Source organism: Ursus maritimus, unplaced genomic scaffold (assembly GCF_017311325.1).
Source record: "Ursus maritimus isolate PB19 unplaced genomic scaffold, ASM1731132v1 scaffold_34, whole genome shotgun sequence".
In the NCBI taxonomy this organism is placed as follows: domain Eukaryota; kingdom Metazoa; phylum Chordata; class Mammalia; order Carnivora; family Ursidae; genus Ursus; species Ursus maritimus.
The window spans coordinates 6,720,506-6,741,869 of NW_024426008.1; the positions used below are offsets into that span (position 1 = coordinate 6,720,506).

The window sequence follows — 21,364 nt, forward strand, 5'->3', positions numbered from 1 at the left end:
AGAATGGCTAAAATTAACAACATAGGAAACAATAGATATTGGCAAGGATGTGGAGAAAGGGGAACCCTCTTACACTGTTAGTGGGAATGCAAACTGGTGCAGCCACTGTGGAAAACAGTATGGAGGTTCCTCAAAAGTTAAAAACAGAACTACCCTATGACCCAGCAATTGCACTACTACGTATTTACCCAAAGGATACAAAAATACTGATTCAAAGGGGTACATGCATCCCAATGTTTATAGCAGCATTGTCAATAGCTAAATTATGGAAAGAGCCCAAATGTCTATCGACTGATGAATGGATAAAGAAGTGGGATATATATATATATATACAATGGAATATTAGCCATCGAAAAGAATGAAATCTTGTTATTTGCAATGATGTGGATGGAACTAGAGTGTATTATGCTAAGCAAAATAACTCAGTCAGAGAAAGAGAAATACCATATGATTTCACTCATAAGTGGAATTTAAGAAGCAGAACAGATGAACACAGGGAAAGGAAAACAAAAGAGAGAGGGAAGCAAATCATAAGAGACTCTTATCTCTAGAGAACAAACTAAGGTTTGATGGAGGGAAGCGGGTGGGGTATGGGCTAAGGGGATGATGGATATTAAGGAGAACACTTGTTAGGATGAGCACTGGGTGTTACATGCGAGTCATGAATCACTAAATTCTACTCCTGAAACCAATTTTACCATAATGTTAACTAACTAGAATTTAAATAAAAACTTGAAACCAACAACAACAAAAAAAGAATAATGTACTTAACTATCCTGGTGATAGCAAAATGGTCAGGTCCCCTTTCAGGTAGGTCTATTAGGGCTTATTTGTGATCACTTTTAGGAAAATTCTATCCAAGTATCAGATGTTTTTATTGCTCACTGATTTGTGACATAATAAATGTTGATGGTTTAGGCAGCTCAGTTCTGTTATTGAGAAATAGATGTTACTTTTTAAAAATGTGTGGGTGCTTGTAATTTTTCTGGACTGATATTTAAGATCAATTCTAAGCACAGGGAGGAAAAATACATAACTGAAAATTACTTCAGAAATGTTACCATGGTTCATTCTGGAAAAGATTACACACCATGAATGAGGCTCATCAGGACTGGATTAAGAACTCCTCAAGAGTAGGTTCTAAGGGACAAAATCATCACACCCCAGTGGCTCAGAGAGACAGGAGTATAGCACTTGGGTGCTCACCACCCTGAATGATAACTCGCGGGCCACCAGGGTCTGGACTGATGTCCTCTTTGGAGGGTCATTAGTTTAATATAAGAAGTTAACATTATTTTCTTTTTGATGCTAACATAAAAGCTTAAAAGCATGTTGTCAATTTAATTTTATTGCTTTTGTGGCCTTCCTAGATTTTAACTTGTGTACTTGTTTTTAGTTTTGTGTTTTTTCTAAGATTCGTAACAAAAATATAGCTTGTTCTATATTTGTACATAATTATGAAAATGTTCTTTGGGGAGGTAAGAATAGTTTACTTTTTAAAAGGATGTATGTATATAAGTTCGAGAAAGTCTGATCTGTACCTATATTTTTAATTTGGAGTCTAGATATTCACGGAAGTGATTTCTCAATTCTGTATTTCACTTCTTCCCTCCTTATCAAAAATCTGAATAAGATTTTTAAAAAGTTCTGACTAATAATGACATGGAGCTGAAGTCGTTTCTACTAATTATAGTGAGAATGGTTTCCTTGGGTTCCTTATAGTGTGGCTGAAATCAGTTTTAGAAGAATTTCATACGTAATGAAACAACAAAAATATATATGTATACACACAAACACAGAGCTAGCTAACTAGTGATATGGTTTGAATACATGCCCCCAGGATAAAGACTTTGTAATTGAGTAACGTATTTAGGGAGAGTTAAGTTCTTACCTTTTTAGTTAATTTTAAGTATTTGCTAATGGCAGTGAAATATTTTTTTATAGATTTATTTATTTATTTTAGGGAGAGAGAGAGAGAGCGTGTGCGTGTGCACACGCATGAGTGGGAGAGTGGGTGGGGCAGAGGGAGAGGGAGAGAGAGCTTCAAGCCGACTCAGAACTGAGCAAGGAGCCCAAAGCGGGGATCGATCTCTCAACCCTGAGATCATGACCTCAGCCGAAACCAAGAGTCCAGCGCTTAGCCGGCTGCACTACCCAGGTGACCTGACACCAAAATATTTTTGACTTCTCAGATTTATATTGCTTATACTTATTTATATTGAGATCACCCTCTGTTTTCTGAGCATATTCATCTCTTGCTATTTTTTTCTCTGTTGGCCTATATACCCTGGCCATTTCCCCATTCTGATGAGATCGTGTATGCCAGGTGGCCAGGGTAGTGCCCAGTGTGTAGTGGAGACTAAATAAGTTGTGGCTCTTGTTTTTCTTTCTTTCTTTTTCTTTTTCTCCTTCTTCTTCTTCGTGTGTGTGTGTGTGTGTGTGTGTGAGAGAGAGAGAGAGAGAAAACACACATGGTGGGGGGAGGGGCAGAGAGAGAATCTCAAGCAGCCTTCACCCTGAGTGCAGAGCCTGATGTGGGGCTCGGTCTCATGACCCTGAGATCATGATCTGAGCCAAAATCAAGAGTTGGACACTTAACCAACCGAGCCACTGAAGCGCCCTATTATTTCAATATAAACTTAGGTTTTCGTGAAAATCAAATGGAAAAGCAAAAGTAATTAGGGGAATAATACAGTTTCTTTTGATTCTCTTGTTTGATGTTAATTTCTCCCTCACTTATAAGACTTTGCAGAGTTTCACAAATGGAAACATCCATAGAAGTCAGAGGTTCCAGCCTTTACCCAGAGCACCTCCCTGTGAAGCCTTTCCTGTAAGAGTCTTTCTAGACTATGTATCAGCACCTAGTGGCAGAAAACTCTTACCTCGTATTCTGGTACCACACCTTTCTAATTGCCTGTCATTTTTCACCATGTTGATTAGAAACATGACTCCCAGAAAGGTTCATCAGCTGGTCCTTATTTTGTCTTGTGCAACCTGGGAGAATGTATTTTTTGTCTTCATGTGTCAGCTTTCTAGGTATTTGAAGAGGACAACCATTAAGACTTAAGCTGCGTTCATGGAAACTTATGTCTGAGGGTTTTGAGTCTTACGTCATCATGGTTCCCTTTCCCCTCCAGGTTCTCAGCATCCCTTTTTAAAAGTAGAGCTTTTATCCAGAAGTGCACAAGCTGTTTGGAATGTGGTCTGACCACATTAGAGTAAAAAGGCTCACATCTTCTGCATACATTTTCCTTAACTTGAGATTGCATGCATGCTCTGGATGCTGTGATTCCTTTTGTATCAGGAAATAAAGAAAGCGATTTTAAAAATGGCTTCATTTTTATTAAATGTTAGACTTGAGTGTCTGTATCTTAATTGATTGTTGCATGAACTGAGCTGCTTTGAACATTTTGTTTCCTCGATGCGTGATCATGGACCACATTGTGGTTCTTGGCAAAAGCGAGAGTGTTGGTCTTCTTGATTCTACTGCTGTGTAGGCTTGAGCTGTGTGAACTCTCGGGTAAAGCTCTCTTCTCCTTCGTCACCAGGTCATCCCGCTCCTCCTACGTGGATGAGGACTGTGACTCGTTGGCCCTCTGTGACCCTATGCAGAGAATGAATTATGAGGTGGACAGCCTTCCCGAGAGCTGCTTCGACAGTGGCTTGTCTACCCTGAGAGACTCCAACGAATATGACTCGGAGGTGGAATACAAGCACCAGAGGGGACTTCAGAAGTCACACGGCACGCAGGAGAGCTTTGGGGGTGACGCTTCCGACATAGACGTAAGCCCCAGAAATCACTGTCTCCTGGGCCGTACCTTCGATAGAAATCTGTCACCCTGTTTGACTTGTATCTGTCATGGGAATACGACTTAAAGGCTATAAATATGAAACATAGTCAGTAGAATGTTTTCTTCCTTCACCAAGGTAGGGAGAAATTTTCACAGATTGCCATTTGGGGCCACTTTGTTCCATAACAGCACTGACTGTAGATTCAGCTGCGTATTTTTCTTCTCTTTAATCCATGATGTATATGTGTAATGAGAGACTTTGTTTTTTAATGGCTGACAAAAAAAAAAACAAACCAGGTTCCTGATATAAGGGATGAAGAGACGTTTGGTGCAGAAGGTGTGGCTGCCATCTTAGACTGGAAACCCCAGGGGTCTGCTAGTGAGGGCAGCACCGTCACTTCTTCAAGAAAGCCCATCTCGGCTCTGTCACCACAGGTAGGTAGTTTCTGAGATATTTTATTCATGAACACTGTGAATTTTCGGTGCCATATAACTTATTAGGAGGAAAACTGGCACGACCTTTGTCACCCACTGTGGCTTTTTCCCCCTAGACAGACATGGCGGATGGCGACCATAAATCTTCCAGCTCACAGAGGGCTTACAAGATTGTGCTCGCTGGGGATGCCGCAGTGGGGAAGTCTAGTTTCCTCATGAGACTCTGCAAGAATGAATTTCGAGGAAATACAAGTGCCACGCTGGGTATGGTTCCTTCTTGAGTGGATAATGGGGAAACGACCTTCTTTTAGCTTGATTGTATTTTCCTTAGAGATTATATACACAGATACAGAGATCTCTCTGTATGCATATATACTACATAGGGGTGTGTGTGTGTGTGTGTGTGTGTGTGTGTGTATCCTTGTCTATAGAATGGTCTTCTGTTTTGGTGAAGGCCCAACTTTAGGAAAAGAAGACCGACAAAGGACAAAGGTATCCACGTAGCCAGTCAGAGCAACCAGACCAAGTTTAGAGGCAGAGATGACCGATTCACTTATTCAGCAAACATTTCCTGAGTTGTGCTGTGAGCCGGATACTGTTGTAGGTGCTAAGGACGCTCAGTGAGCAGAGTCAGCTAAACCCCAGCCTGCAAGGAAACTTCATCCCAAAGCAGGGCAATGGGTGAAAATAATACGAGATTTGGAGAGAGGTGCAGTTTTACACAGGGTAGCCAGGGAAAGCTTTTCTGATAAAATGTCACTTGATATTGATGAAGTGACATTTTTGATGGCCACTTTGTCATGGTCAAAGTCATAGCCAGGTGTATGATCCCTCCCCCTCCTTTACAACGGAATACATGAGTAAACACTTCTGAGAACAAGAGAAGTGTCCTGATTTCCCAAATTTGCATAATAATCAGTAAAAGGAGTTGAAGGCATGCAAATTATCATTCACCTTTTTCTTTATCTAAAGAGCTTTTATTTTGATGACTAGAAATATTAGAACAGATTGATTACCCTCTTAACAATGGGCGTCTTTGTAAATCTATGGTTCTTCATTATACCCTTCAAGATAACAAAGCTGAAAGTTCACTTTAATTTGATTCAAAAAAGACTGCAGTGTTCTGTTCAGTTGCCAAAGAGCATGGCGTATATACACATCTTGTGTATATCCACACGCCGATACACACACACGTACTCATATTAATGTGCTCACAAGCACACACGTAAACACACAGAGACATAACCAAGTTCATCTAATCACACAGGCAAATAGAACGTAGGTTTTCCTTTTGTCCGTAGATTAAATCCATCCCCAAGTCAGCCAGCCTGCAGACGGTGCATCTGCGCGCACCTGTGTGGTCTGACTCGTAATTAGTATTTGAAGGTCACTCTCCTTGAAGGCCACATTCATCCCTCTCTGCCTCCCTGAGCTTTGGCTTACTGGCTTTTGTCTTAGCTGCAGAGGGCTTGAGCGTAAAAACCAGTGGAATTATTTACATCATGTTCCCCATGTTCTCTTACACTTCCTCTGCAGGGGTCGATTTTCAGATGAAAACTCTCATCGTGGACGGAGAGCGGACAGTGCTGCAGCTCTGGGACACGGCCGGCCAGGAGAGGCAAGTGCTTTCCGCAGCACTGCGGGCTCGGCCCCGCGCGCACAGACAAGCCTCGTAGGACGCTTGGCGGTTTTTAACGCTCGTAATCCTAGAATTACAGTACACTGTGTAATTACATAGTGTATTAGGATTTCAAGAATGCTCGCATGTCCCACATTCTTTCCTTCTTCATTTACCTGTCAGCTGTGTGTGGCTTCCTCTGAGCTGCTGTTCAGCGGGGGGAAGGAGAGTGCCCTTTCTGAACAAGAGAATTGAGGGGAGGCAGCACTCCCGAGTGCAGTGTCAGTGTAAGGAGGTACTTAGCCAGGCTCAACCAAGGATGGAAAAGGGAATCTATCAGCCCCCCTCAGTTCAAGGGCAGAGGCACAAACTAAATAGAAGGCTCGCGTCTGGTGACGTTGCCCTCTCCTGCATTCATTGCTAATGACCGGAAGCATCAAGCATACGTTTTAATCCTGCCTAACTCTTTGGAAATAGCGTCTCTCCAGTTGTTCAACTAGTAAGTATGGGCTGTGACCTGCCTCTGTGCCAGGCACCGTTCAGGCTGCAAAGATTCAACAGGGAACAGACACAAATCCACGAAAGCTGCTCACATGGAGCTCACATTCTCTAGCAGACTGGGAGTGTCAACATTTAAGAAACATTCGTGGGTGACGTGGCCTTTTTTAAGATACTGTAAAATATTGCAGTTGGTTTAGAGTTGGGACATCCGTTGGGGTATGCTCGTCCCCTAGCAAACTGCCCCACACCCAGTATGTATAAAACTTCTGGCATGCTGTTGCACTCCACATTGTCAGGTCCTCTTCCACGCCACCCCTCATGGTGCTCCCTTCCCACCCCCCAAACCATGATTTTCTCTCTCATGCATCTCCTCCCCTGTGTCCCACGTATCGGTTTGGGAGGTTGTTGCCAGGGCTGAAATTTTTAAGAAATTTACACTCTCAACCTTGTCCTGGTCATGCTTTGGGGTTTGTAGACATTCTTGGGATTGTTTGATGGAGAAATTGTTTGGCTCTCGTAGATCACACCCCAAATTATTCTAATTACCTTCCACTGAGTCATTCCAGTCCTGAGATGGCTGTCACAATGCCAGGTTGCCATGAGGTTCTTCTGAATGGGGGCTTATTTTAGAAGATGAGAAAGAAACCAGCACAACAGAGATGAAGAAGGGGCAGCTCTGACCGGCAGATGGATTAAACCGTTATTTACATGATTTTCTCTTTGCCAGATTCAGGAGTATCGCCAAGTCTTACTTCAGAAGATCAGATGGTGTTCTGCTGCTGTATGACGTTACGTGCGAGAAAAGCTTTCTCAATGTACGAGAGTGGGTGGACATGATTGAGGTAAGGCATCAAACCCGAGAAGCAAACAAAAAATCACGTGGGAGTCCCAGGCCTTCTTAGCAGACGCGATTGTTCTTCTTTGTTGAAGTACACGCCAAATTGGAGACCGTTGATCCAGGCTGGTCAGAAAGGACTGGCTGCGAGTGGGGAGTGTCTCATGGCACCTGGTAATACTGGTCTCTTCCTCGGTAGCTGGGCACGTTTCCACAGAGCCACAGATGCCACTGAAGGGAGCGTCTGGGAATAAAACTTCCGGTTTTCTTACAGATAAAATCAGAACGCCTTTGGAAGTAAATGCAAATGTGGGCAACCTGAGAAGCAGCAGCTCCTACACCTGGGGTGGTGTGTAGTGTGACTGGGTGTGCACGGGGGCTCCCATGTGTGCTGCATGTGAGCACGTGCAAGCCCGGCTCTGTTAGGACCTGTGTCCTCAACCTTATTCTGGCGGTAGTTTGGGTGCCCCTGAAATACCAAGTGGTATTTTAAACATGGTAACATCTGTGCTTTTTTTTTTTCCTTTGGTTAAATGAGATGGTGTCTTTTGTCTGAGGAGCTTTCATATCCTTTGGTTTCATGGTAAATAACTTCTAAAAGTAGGAAATTATTTTGACCACAGTGTGCTGCCAATGGTCATTAATTAACATAAAACTACAGTTCAAGCTGTAGTTCAATATACTGTCTTGGGGGAAAAAAAACTAGTGGCTAATATAATTTTTCAATTAAGTCTATTATCTCTAATTTTTAACAGGCATTAAATAGTGCAGTGTTGGCTAAACAGAGAACTGGTTGCTCTATATCAGGTTAGCTTCTAGATTCTTCCGTTGAACCTATTTCATACCCTGCATGTACCCTCTTTCTGACTAAAGAAGTGATGTAAGGACAAAGAAATGTGCATTTTGTTCTATTGAAATATCATGACCTAAAATTATTATCAGTATGATGGAAGTGTGTTGACGTTTATGTAGCATTTTTATTTCACAAAATGTCCACATGCCGTATTCATCTCTGTAACATCTGAGGAAAGAAGTAAGAAGTGTAATGTTACTCTCACTCTTTGTGAGAAACCGGAGGCAGAGAAAGCATATGCCCCTGGCTTGTGGTTTAGAGGTTAGGGGTTGAACGGGGCCTTGTGTCTCCTGATTGAACCCTGGTTGCTGCTGTGATGAAGTGCCAGAGTGTGCAGCGGGTTGACAAGAGAAGCTCTTGGTGTCCAGAGAGGACATGTAGTGCACAGGGGAGAAGCATCTGCTCCAGGGAACAGACGGACCTCCCTGGGAGAGAGAGATGAGGCCAGAGAACAACATAGTCCCAACAATCTCGTACCCACACATATTTAAGATGCACAACAAAACTTTTTGTTGTTGAAACTCATGGACTTAGTCTGCATTTTAAGTGTTTAGATTTTGCTCAAGGTCAGGAGGCCCAAAGGCAAGGTCAGCCACAGTGTTGAAATAGCCCTTGGTGACCAGCCACAGCGTGTGTGGCGACCCCGTAATTTGCCGTCATTTGCTAATCACCTACACGTGGTAGGTGCCCTTTTCAGCTCCGTGGATCACCTCTCACAGGGTCTGAAAAGGACGAAAACTGTATTCAAGATGAACCCTTGAATTTGTCATGGGGAAAAAATTGGATACCGTTTGGCATTTGACTTTCCCTTTCAGGAAAAAAGGGCATGACGAACCCCTGCCATGGCTCAGCCTTTCTAGTTTGAGGAAATTCTGTGGGGACTGTCTCTGTGGCCACTCTAAATACGGGTGGAAGTGGAGAGTGTGATTGTGGGGGTGGGCCAGAGGCCTGAGGGGTAGTAGAATGTCAGTGGTGATTTAATAATTAATACACTTCGATAAAAACCACTGGGTTACAAAATCGTACAATAAAATCATGGGCAAAATAAAACTGTGGCCATTTACCTACCTGTCGTGAATAATGTATTGGTTGAATACTTGGGTGAACGTTGAACGGAGGACACACTTGAGATGTGAGATCCCTTCCCGACTTTTACACATCCCGGAGCGTTTTTGGAGTGCCTCCTTGTGCACGGACTGTTCCAGCGTCTGTGGCGTACCCGAAGTAGGGGAGCTCGTACCCGAGGAGGGAAACATAACAAGCAACAAACAAATAAATAAAATAAGTGGAATGAGAAAATGATAAATATTGTGGACACAAAAAGGGGGCAGAGTAAAGGCCCTGATGGTGTGGTCAGGGCAGCCTCCCTGGAAGGTGGTGTTCGAGTCAAGACTTGAAGGGGGTGCCCATATTTACTGGAATAACTTTGGGAAGTTCTTTAGATGCTTGGTTCTTGGGGCTCACTTAAGTGAGTGTTGTTGAGTGGCTTCCAGAGGTTGCCCCCTTGAAACCTGAGTTTGCCAAAGAACACAATTAATTAACACGTCAGTGGACAGGGCGCCTAGTTTTGGGGGAGGGCCCTTCGTTTCCTCCCCGCTGCTGTTCCTACACGCCAGGGGCCTTGGTTGGAGGAGAATGGTCTGAAGAGAAAGGAAATCAAATGTAATGCCATCGTTTTTAAGGCTCATTTCTTTTTTTTTTTTTTTTTTCTTAAGATTTTATTTATTTATTTGACAGAGAGACAGCCAGCGAGAGAGGGAACACAAGCAGGGGGAGTGGGAGAGGAAGAAGCAGGCTCATAGCGGAGGAACCTGATGCCGGGCTTGACCCCAGAACGCCAGGATCACGCCCTGAGCCGAAGGCAGACACTTAACAGCTGTGCCACCGAGGCGCCCCTAAGACTCATTTCTTGATCCCATGGCGGGTGTAGGATCGGACTGAAAACACAGCTGTAGCTGTAGGTGCTGCAGAAGGTCCCTTCCACGCGCCCCAGTCAGGGCTGCTGCTCTCTCGTCTGGGAACCAGAACCCTGTTTTTCTGCACCAGTCCCCTTATCTTCTTCTGTTCTCTTCAGAGCCTGCTGAGGTGCGCTGTGCCCTTACTAACCCCATCATTTTACCAGCGGGGAAACTGAGGCAGAAATGTGAAGCAAGTCGCCTGATTTCAGGGCCACAGCCAGTGAGCGGCCCGGTGGTGGGAGGGGTGGCCTCTGACCCAGCTCTGCTTCTCACGTTTCACATCCCGCCCCGTGCGGACCTGGGACTGCGGTACATTTCGCATCCCGCCCCGTGCGGACCTGGGACTGCGTTGTGGTTTGCGGAAGCGGATTTGGGAGCATTAGCCATAGAATCGATTCCTTTGAATGGTTGGTAATTGACTCCTCGTAAGAAAAATGTCCACCTTAAGGACCTTCACACTTTGCTTTTGTTGTTAACCGGGTCGCAGTGAGTGTGGAGCTCCCAAGCTCTGTTTTTATCCCGTTACGGCTGAGGGATTTCCTGTGTGTTTTGCCCCTGAGATAATGAAGTTGACTTATCATCAGCACTCTTGGGAGTGAAAGTCGCAGAAAATTGTGTGGGTGCCCCAGCCAAATATAATTCTGTGCACCTGCCTCCTGAGTTCACAGTGGTTCGTATGGTGGCAGGGCTGACGGGGAGCGCCTGGACCATGGCCCCGGCCCTTGCAAGTTCTGATTTAACCTCTCCGAATTTCAGTGGTCTCACCTGGAGTGGGAAGAAGTTTGGCTCTTTTTAGAGAGATTGTGAGGCTCGAAGATATTACCTGCAGGTCATGTGGCACCCACGGGGATTTGGGGAGTGGGAGCTGCTGTTGGTACTGCTGCTCTTGTCAGAGGATCGTGTTCAGGATTTGATGAGCACACGGTTTTTCTCCCCCCCGGCAGGATGCAACCCAGGAGAGGATTCCTATCATGTTGGTAGGAAACAAGGCTGATCTTCGTGATGCTGCCACAGCAGAGGAACAGAAGTGTGTCCCAGGGTACTTGGGAGAGAAACTGGCCATGGTAAGGGCGAAAGTGGGTCTGTTGGGATAGACCTTAGCCGCTCATGAGCTTTGCAGTCAGCGGCCCTTCACTTCTGTCTATATTCGCTGTAAGGGTTTCTTTGGCAAACCTCCACCCTCTTCGATGGGGCTCCTGGCCTTCTTCTCAGGCACAACTCCCAGTGCCCCCCTGCACTTTATTTTTTTATTTTTATAAAATTTATTTATTTGAGAGAGAGAAGGAGCACGAGTGAGCATGAGCTGGGGGAGGGGCAGAGGGAGAGGGAGAAGCAGGCTCCCTGGCTAAGCAGGGAGCTGGATACGGGGCTTGATCCCAGGACCTGAGCAAAGGCAGACACTTAACCGACTAAGCCACCCAGGTGTCCCCCCACCCCTCCACCCCCTCCACACGCACTTTAATGAATATAAGTAATTGTACCAAGGATTAAACCTGTCATGGAGGTAAAATGATCACTTGGTCATTTTCCCTCGTTGAAGAACGTTGGCAAAGAGGAGCCAGAATTATCCTGCCTTCCTCCTCACCCTCAGCCAGTTCCTGGACTCCTCTAGTTCTGGAATCCACGTCAAGGCAAAAGAATGGGTGTCTTGTGTAGAAAACTTGGTTTATTTCCAGAGGGTTGTTGTGCCAAAGGGCAGTGTGTTACCTGGGAGGAAGAGAATTGGGAAACTTGGTTTTTTTTTCTCTAAGATTTGTGCTTAGTCAAATAGTCTAAAATTATGTTTGGTTATGGGCTTGTATAGAGGATGAAACTCATTTCTATCCAGTTTATTACTGGGGACAGAGTTTATTCTCCCAGTATCACCAGTGTGTGAGAACGCTCCAGGGCCCCTGTAGGACCTTTCCCGATCCAGGCATCAGGGGCACCTGGGGTCGGGTCAGTCCACACCATCGCGGTCCTATCTGAGACCGCTGCCTCTGTCGTCCACGTCGGGGCACAGAGAGACTGCGCTGTGGCACGTGCACATGAACTGTAAAAAGTTTCAGTGTCACTGTTTTAAGTCGGAAAATCTTTCTTATTTAAATTTTAGAATTAGGGACCAAACATGCTAAACATCAAAACTAGGCAGTGAAACACAGAAGAGATTCATTCAACAAGTTTAATCATCTGCACTTCTTTGTGTGCTGAGGAGAGAATAGAGCACACAGCAGACAGCCCTTGTCTCCATGTAGTTCATTTCTGGGGGAGATACACATGCAACGTATGTAGTCCGTGTGCCACATTGTCCCACAACCCCCTTACCGCGTAATTCCTGGCCACACGCCAGGTGTATCCCCTTGTCAGGATTTCTGAGTTCCCAAGGTTTGCTCAGTTACGTATCTCGTGACCCCTACCTCCCTGTACCCTCAGAGGCAGCCTCCGTGTCACCCCATAACATCCTAGCCATAGAACTCAGCAGCAGCACTACCCGTTTCCACTGGAAATTCATGCGCATTCATTGTAAGATTTTTATAGATTTTCTGTGGATTCAGGGGCTCATGGGTAAAGGTCCCACTGTGGAGTCTTTCTCCCTTGTTTCACTCTCTCTCTCCATGTTCCAGAGCGGCCATGACATGCTCCCCTTATCCCACACAGGATTGTGTCACCCACACTCAGGCCCACGGCACACGCAATTCTCCTTCCCCAAGGGACATTGTCTCCAGGTGGAGACACACAAAAAGAACTTTATCAGTTACAACTGTGGCAAGTGCAGTGCAGGAAAAACACAGAGGGCTGTGAGGTTTCCTAATAGCAAGACCTACCAGGGACACGTCAGGCTTAGACCACACTGAATCTTAACTTCGGGGGAGGATTACGGAAAAATTCAAAAGGTAGTAGGTAGGAGTCAGCCTGGAGAAGGGAGTTGATGGGGGAAGGGCATAACCCAGGTAATGGGAACAGCAGATGCAAAGATCATGAGGTGGGAGGGAATTTGGAACATTGGAGAAACAAAGGGAAGGTCAGAGTAACCAGAGCATTTTGAGCTAGGGAGGTGGGTGGCAGGTAAAGCTAGGAGGTGGGCCGGGACCACACGGACGCAAGGCCTTGGCCGTGGGGAAGCATTTGAGCATTACTTGAAGAGGAACGGGAAGCACTGAAAGCTTTGAAGCAGGAGAGTGATATGATCAGCGGTCATATACATAACTGCTGGGAGGTAGAATAATAGAGCAGATAGTGTCCATGGGTTTTAGCAACACGGAGGTTGCTGAATCTTGATAGGAAAAGATGATAGTGTGAAGGGATGCGGGTTAGCTGCCGGCCCAAAGGAGACATACTTTTGATGGACATATAATTCATGAGTGGTTACCTTAAGCTATCATTTTTACCTCTCAGATTATCTGATAGAGAACGTTTGTAGCAACCGGTAGGACTGTGGGGAATAAGAACCTTAAAACATGAAATTGTGTATTGTGCTTACTTTTAAGGCAAAATAAAAATCCCCTGACTAGGTGCTGTGTCTGGAAAAATTCAAAGTCACTATATTTTAAAGTATTGAAACTGAATCCAATTTCTTAGCTATTAGCATACTCAACAGGAGAAAATGTTTAATTTTTTGTTGGTTTTTGAAGCTAAAATTCGTTTAATTGTGTGTATTTCTTTTCTACAGACCTATGGGGCATTATTCTGCGAGACCAGTGCCAAAGACGGCTCGAACATAGTGGAAGCTGTTCTCCATCTTGCTCGGTAAAGTGTAGTCTTATATTTGGAAAACTTGAAAGCGGGGTTGAATTTTCGCATGGTTGGTGCATATGTCAAATTTCTGGACTATAACATGAGTTTACATTGGGAAACACTGTCCTGTATTTCAGTAGTGGTTAGAGAAACAATTGAACACGGATTTTATAAAAACCCGTAGTGCTGCTTGTTCACTGTGAACGTTGGCAAAGTACCTTTACCGCCAAACAAAGCAGGTGCTTCTGAGGTGTCGTTGACATTTCTGCAAAATGTCACCACAAAGCTAATAGTTGACTTGTATGAATCATTTCCAGGAACCAGATTTTAAACACAAGAGACTATTATGAAATTAACTGTCTATTATGACATTTTCTGGGGTAAAGGGGAAAAAAAAAAACAACTCAACAAAGCAAATTGTATATCATGCCAGTTGGAAGCACTTTATTAAAATAATTACTCAGGTAATTATTAAGCTCAGGCAGTGGTGTTAATAATAAATAACATTTTGGGATGTAGATTGGAATGAAAATTACATCCTTGAGGAACTTGGATATAAATGTGTTTTTTCATCGTGGGAGTAAATTTGATTTTTAGGAAATCACAACTTTATCTGTTAGATTTATGTCTTCTGCCTAGTTTTCTGCCACAAATGAAAAGATGATTCTTTACTGGCCTGAAGAGATTAAATATCCAAAAGAAAAAAGGAAAAAAGGAAAGGAAAAAAAGAAAAAAGAAAAGACAAGAAAAGACAGAAAATTAGCATGAACAAAATCCAGGCCAATGAACTCTAGTTGCTGACAAAGCGAAGCCATAATTTTGAGTGTGTAGTTTTTGTCCTGATCATTTGTGAAATTTTATAAGAATCTTAGCTTTAATGTGATAGTTGGCCTCTTCTGCTCATATACACTGACAAGTAAAATACATTGCAGTGTTTTCAATGCAGCTTTTCTCTCGATGACTTGGTGTTTATAGTGCTTACTAGCTTCTTAGACTGGGGCCTTGGGCGAGCTCCTTGCCCTCACTTGAAAAATCAGGAAATGGGCCCCAGGACTTTAAATGGCCTGCTTGGCATTAGTCTGTGGCAGGGCTTAGCAGATGCCTTGGGGTTGAACTCAGAGTCTTTGAATATTATCTCCTTTGGTATCAGTCAGAGAGAGACCACCTGCCCCCATCACACTGGAAATCATTTTCGTGCAAAGCATACAGTGCCAACTTTGAGTGTGACCTAGAACAGATGGAAGAAAGGTAGACATTTAAGCGTGTACAGATTCAAGGGAATGACATGGTTTTCTGCCCGTGATTAATAGGAGAATCATGGGCTCGTATCACATTCGTCAAACAAGAGCCCAAGCAAAACCTTCATAAGCTGGGTGAAATTGATTCCGTGCACCTGTGGGTATGAAGGGGCTGCCGGCCATTTTGGCCAAGGAAGGCTCATTCAACAGAGGTTGGGGAGGCGGGATTCGGTGAAATTCACTGAGGGTAGAATCACTGCTGAATCGGTAGGTGTTTCTGCTTTCTCAGGTGTTGGTACTGGTGTTTCGCTGAATGTACCTGGGGATTCCTGGATGGAGGTGATGTGCTTGCTGGGCTAGATGGGTGTGGGGAGGGCTTGCCTGTCTTTAAAGCATCACTGGGCCCGAGGCTGAACCCGAGTGGTGGGGGGGGGGGGGGGGGAAGGATGGCATCCTAGCTTTGGCAGTGGGGTGCGGGCTTGCTACTCCAGCCCAGCAGAAAATGCTGCATGCCAGGCCCCCTGTGAGGCTGTTGGCCTCCTGCCCCGCTTCATGGAGGTCTGTGATGTCAGGAGGTTCAAAGTGCAATCTTAAATCTCCCCTCAAACAGCTGTGGAGTCGGATGAGTCCCTGCCTCCCTCCTACCTCTAATCTGTAAAATGAGGGAGGGAGCTAGAGAACGCGACCCCCAAGGTCCTCTCTAGTTCTGCCAGTCTGTGGTTCTACATAGAACCGCCGGTACTCCACGGAATACCAGTCGCCGTTTAATGCTGAATTGTCTTACGGGGTCATATTAAAGTCCGATGACTCCAAATCAGCACGGTCACACCCAGAGTGCCGAATCGATTCTCTTTATTGTATCATAAAGGTGGGAGAGGCTGTGAGCCGCCTGTGCCTTTCTCCCCACCTGCTCCTGCCGGGCGCCCTGTTTTCAGTGCAGCTCCCACACAGCCTTGTGCTTCTTGACTCACCACACCTGCATGGAGAGGCCTTTTGACTACGAGGCCACCCCTTGGGACTCACTCATCAAGGAGTTATTTTATCGTTGTTATTGCATTATGGCCTGGTCTCTGGTTTTGTTACATTAGTGATGTGTTAAATATGAAAATTATAAATGAAGCGAATATTTAAAGACTTTAATTTGCTTTATATCCTGCCTTCAGATTTGCTTGTTAAAGTGCCTAAGTCTTACATGGAAATGGTAGAGTTGCCACAGGTGAAATTATCATTTTTAAAAGTTTTACATCCTGGGGCACCTGGGTGGCTCAGTCAGTTAAGTGTCTGCCTTTGGCTCAGGTCATGATCCCAGGTCCTGGGATCGAGCCCCATGTCGGGCTCCCTGCTTCTCCCTCTCCCCTCTCTCCAGTGCTCATGCTCTCTCTCTCTCTCGCTGTCTCTCTCTCTTTCAAATAAATAAATCGTTAAAAAAAAGTTTTACATCCTTTAGAAAGTTACGTATAATGTAAAACATGTTATGTTCTCGATTAGGTCTCGTAAGACAATTCCCATCACGGCCCATTTTCACACTGTGTCATGTCATAAAACATAAACTGGACGAGTTTATGGATTTGCACTGTCTGAAACAGAATTCTGTTTTGAAGGGAGGCCGTGAATGTTTGGTTAACACCCTTAACTACGAGTACTGCTTTTTCTGGAAACCTCTCAATCCCAAGAAGAGTATCTCCTAGAAATGCAATTTCCCCGTAGTGCTGACAGGACATTTATCACAATCATTGTCCATTGGCAAGTGAATTTGCCATCACCAGAACCACGAGCTTTACACATTTTGCACTAGGTTCAAATTCCAGTGGTCTGAGATCAATGGTCTGAGATTTGAAAAACAAAACAAAACAAAAAAAGCTCAGGCTGATGTATCCGTTCAGCCCAGGAGCTGTTGGGAGTAAATCTGCCCGTGAGACAGAGTCAACTAACATGCAGCTGTCAAGCATGTGGTAGTTTGGGGGATAGTCTAGTCTTCCCAGCCTTAAACCAGTGGTAGGTATTTGAATATCTGTCTGATTTCTTTGACATGGGACATGCCTGCACTTACGGTGGATTAAAGAAACTGAAGGCCAGATGAACGACGTGGGTACATATTTTTCCTCCTTAATATTTGCTTTCAGGTTCAATAAAATGCCTACATTATTGGGAGCACTCGGCCCGTGGAGACCCCATACATGGTTCAGTAGTGATATCGAGGAAATAAATACTTGCAGGCCATGTAATTTAATGAGAGGGGAAAAAAGAGAAAACACTCTACCAGCCAGCCAGATGATTGTAGCTGATAGAGGCCACTGGACCGCCTGGAAGGGAGAGATGTGAGTTGTCCTGTGAAGGTGCTATGATTATTATACCCATTGTACAGATAAGAAAGTGGAGGAGTAGAAAGCTTAATCAACCTGCTTAAGTGGCAAACATTGGGATTTGTCGCTACCACTCTGAGGTATCGGCTTGCCACTTCAGTGTTGGCAATCTCTGGATCACATTCCACGTTCTCTTCTTCTTCACTCTCTCTCTGCCTGATGCCTTCTATCCCAAGGGTTTCTAGAACTGTCTAGCTGCTGACTTCTCCAATTTCTGTATTTTTAACCTCCACCCCTTTTAAAAATTCCATAACCACATCCCTGTCCATCAACAAGAGGAAATTCCAGAGGTGTGACTGTATCCAACATGTCCAAACCCTCACAGCCTGGTCTCACCTACCTTTCCAGATGTTGCATCTCTTATCTTGCTTCCCAAAAGAGATGATCCGTAGGCACAGCAAACTTTATTTCTCGTTGTGGCCAAGCTCTTTTATGTCTCCTTGCCTTTATGCATGCTGTTCCTTGCTCCTGGAATCTCCTTTCCTCATTAAGTGAAGGTCAGTTCCTGTTCTTTCAAGAGGCTGCAGTGTCAGAGTGTCCATGAAGCTCCAGCCCCACAACGCCGTCCTTCCCTGCAGACCAGCACGACTGGTGTACCCTTTGTACTCCTGCGTCCCACCGTGCGTGTGTGTTAGCAGCTCTCTCGGGACCTTGTAAGGATTTGTTTAGCTTCTGTCTCTCCCTCAGCGGTCACTAATAGAGGGTCCCAGAGTTTGGCATCAATTGGGCATTTGTTGAACGACCCAGTGTCTGAGATGATGCAGATGGAAGTTGTATTAGTTTTCGGTTGTTGCTGTAACAAATTCCCACAAACGTAGTCACGTAAGCAATGTGCTTGGGTCATGCTCCAGGTCTGGAGGTCAGGAGTCCGAAATGAGTCTTCCGGGGTATTCTAGGTTGGATCATGTAACTTCCTTCTTTTCCTGAGTCTTTGTTTCCTCATCTGTGATGTGAGGACAGTAATGCTCACCTGTCACCTGTCAGTGTTGTGTGTGTATTTATGTTGGGTGATTGTTTATGTGCATTAAATAAGAAAAACGTGAAAACAAATAGTGTAGCATTTATTAGCTGGCCTTCAGCAAGAATTACTTTCTCCCTCTTTTTTTTCTTCTGCTGAGATGTCTTCTTCCCAATACACAGTATAGTGGTTTTTCAAAAGTTAGCACATATCAGCACCGCCTGGAGTCGTGCTGACCAGTCTGGTAGCCTTGAGCCACCTAAAGTGTGGGGAACCCAAACTGAGATGTGCTGTAGGTACTGAGTACGTACTAGCTTTTGAAGACAGTATAAAAATTGTAAAATACTTCATTATTATTTTTATTGATAACATGCTAAAATGATAATATATTTGCTACACTGAGTTAAAATATATTAATAAAATTAAATTTACCTCTTTCTTTTTACATTTTTTAACGTGGCTACAAAAAAATTTAAGATGTCATGTGGATTACATTATATTTCGATTCAACAACATTGCTGTACTAGGAATATGCTAGTTCTTAGTAGTTTCAGTTATCTGCTGCTCTGTAATAAACCAAAACATGGCTGCCTAAAACAGCTACCACTTTTTGATTTCTTGAAATTACGAGAATTGGCTGGATCTCAGCTGGAAGGTCCCTCGACTGTTCTTGCTTGGGCTGTCTCGCGCATTCGCAGTCAGATGGCCGCGGGGCTATGGCTCAGGCTGGGTGTCTGCCACCAGGGTCCTTCTGGCTGCTCATCGCAGGGCCGCTCTGCTGGCCCTCTCCACTGAGGAGCTCTGGCAGCCGAGGGCGGCCTCTTTAACACCTGGCTTGGAGTCCCAGCCCACCATTTCCTCTGCATTCTGCTGATCTAAGCGGTCACAGAGCCAGTACTGTGGAGGGAGAGCCCATGGTGGGGGCTCCTCAGTCTTGACGGGGCGCCCTGGGCACTGATGGAGAAGGGGGAATTGTTTGGGGGCCTCTTGGGGATGAGCTGTCACAGTCAAGATTGCCATTAGGGGTCTTGTCTAAGGTGGGACTTCAGGGTCTGCATCTTTCACAGGCATCCCCGGAATACCCTTGGAAGGATACTACCCCTAGGAGGTTTTCACAGGATCTTAGCAATCTTCTGTCATTGTAGCCTCTAGCTGTTAATTCTAAAAGCAAGTTAAGAAGAGGCAAAAGGAAGATTTTTTTTTTCTGGATTTTAACTATTCATCATTATCTCCATGATCATGTATAATTTAAGAGTGGTTTTAAAGTCATCGTTGCTTTTGTTAAGGTCAGCAAGCACTAGTCAGGAACGGAAGGAAGCCAGGTCCAGAGTGCTGAGGAGTGAGCTGTGCGTGTGGCAGACTGTAAAGCATGTGAAACCACAGGAGAGAGCAAGTGTAGGTTGTGTGTGTGCGTGCGTGTGTGTGCACCTGTGCACGTGTGTCTCTCGTGTGCCTGCCTTGCACATGCATGAGCGCGGCCTGGTGCTCAGAGAGCAGGCGTGGTGCCAGGCCTGGCTCTGCGGCTTCTCCAGCCATATAACTGAAGGGAAATTTCTTTCTTTTTTTTTTTTTTTTTTAAAGATTTTTTTTTTTTTTTAAAGATTTTTTTTTTTTTTTAAAGATTTTTTTTTTTTTTTAAAGATTTTTTTTTTTTTTTAAAGATTTTTTTTTTTTTTTAAAGATTTTTTTTTTTTTTTGCCTTTGCTTCCTCCCATATAAAACAGGGCCCAACAAATTCACATGGTCCTTGTGAGGATTAAGACAGTCAATACCTATAAAGCATTCAGAACAGAGTCTGAGTGGCAAACAGCATGCGCTCAGCAGCGTTGTTTTGTTTCTGCAGAGCCATCTGTTGTTTAGTTTTATACCTCAATAATGCATTCTTTCTCTCTTTGTCTCTCTCGGTCTCTGTCTCTCTCTCCCTCCCTCCCCTCCTCCCCCTCCCCCAGGGAAGTGAAAAAAAGAACGGATGAAGATGATAGCAAATCCATTACCAATCTGACGGGGACCAGTTCCAAAAAGTCAACCCAGATGAAGAACTGTTGCAGTAGTTAACTCCCAGACACCCTTGGCCTGTCGGGTCTTCAGTCCCAGAGTACTGAGTGCCTGTGACTTGTTTGCTCCTCACAGAGGGAGGCATCCTCCAGACGCGGCCGGGTGGAAGGTTACAGTGTGGGAACCCTTCCGGAGCCCTGGCTCTTTGCTATGTTTCAGTCAATGATTGGGGCCCCCTGGTTAAAGGTACTTGTCTTGTCCTTGCAGAGTCTCAAAAGATAACGTGTAAAAAAATGGTCAATCACATGCTCAGATCAACGCTGTAGAAGGAACTCCCTGACAGAGTCACATGGTAGCCGACTTTGTAGATAACCTAGAACAACATTTTTTTTCAGATCTTTGATACTAGAATACTAGTAAAAGGGGATTATCATCCTAGCTTTGCTGTTAACTAGCCTGTGGCCTCAGACCTGTCAGCAGCCCAGGTTGGATCTGTTTCCTCATCTGCAAAACGAGCAGCTTGGCCTTGCAGGCCTCAGCCTTTCGGATTCTGTGCACTGTAAGGAGTGGAAGCCCACAGTTAATAAGGACTCTGGTTAGTCGTACTTTTTTAAATATTGGGGTATTGATTTTTCTCATTTCTGAAATAACAGCGTTTAATTGAGAAAAAATGGTGATGTCGTAGGCTCCAGTGGAGACAGAAAAATCTATTTTTTTTATGTACAAAGGAAAAAACGTTTTTGTGACAAAAAGTTAGAAGAAAAAAAACCCCAAGGTACTGACATCTCAACAAAGTCCATGGTTTAAATTCCATGTTAAAAATTCTAATGAAAACATAGAAGGCCACATACTAGTAAAAGTACAGTGCCCAGGAAAGTTGTCACTCTTAAAAATATATACTAGCAAGTCATGGCCATGGGCTGGGGAAAGGCAGGAGCTGGAGTGACTGCTAATAGGGATGTGGTTTCTTTGGGGGATGAGAATGTTCTGGAATTATACTGTGCATAGCTTAGTAAATATATGAAATAACACTGAATTTTTAAAAGGTGAAGTTTATGGTATGTGAATTATATCTCATTAAAAAAAAAAACACTAGTACTTTAAC

General features: G+C 44.4%; 1 protein-coding gene across 1 annotated transcript in view; it reads left to right on the top strand.

The window, feature by feature from the left end:
• Window positions 1-20,897, top strand: part of RASEF (RAS and EF-hand domain containing) — a 77,389-nt gene extending 56,492 nt beyond the window's left edge. The window contains exons 10-17 of the mRNA XM_008695821.2: window positions 3,549-3,783; window positions 4,089-4,226; window positions 4,343-4,490; window positions 5,763-5,844; window positions 7,073-7,187; window positions 10,936-11,055; window positions 13,641-13,717; window positions 20,214-20,897. Coding sequence (XP_008694043.2) covers window positions 3,549-3,783; window positions 4,089-4,226; window positions 4,343-4,490; window positions 5,763-5,844; window positions 7,073-7,187; window positions 10,936-11,055; window positions 13,641-13,717; window positions 20,214-20,319 — 1,021 coding nt within the window. The 3' untranslated portion in view covers window positions 20,320-20,897. The remainder of the gene's footprint in view (window positions 1-3,548; window positions 3,784-4,088; window positions 4,227-4,342; window positions 4,491-5,762; window positions 5,845-7,072; window positions 7,188-10,935; window positions 11,056-13,640; window positions 13,718-20,213) is intronic.
• Window positions 20,898-21,364: the final 467 nt, after the last annotated feature.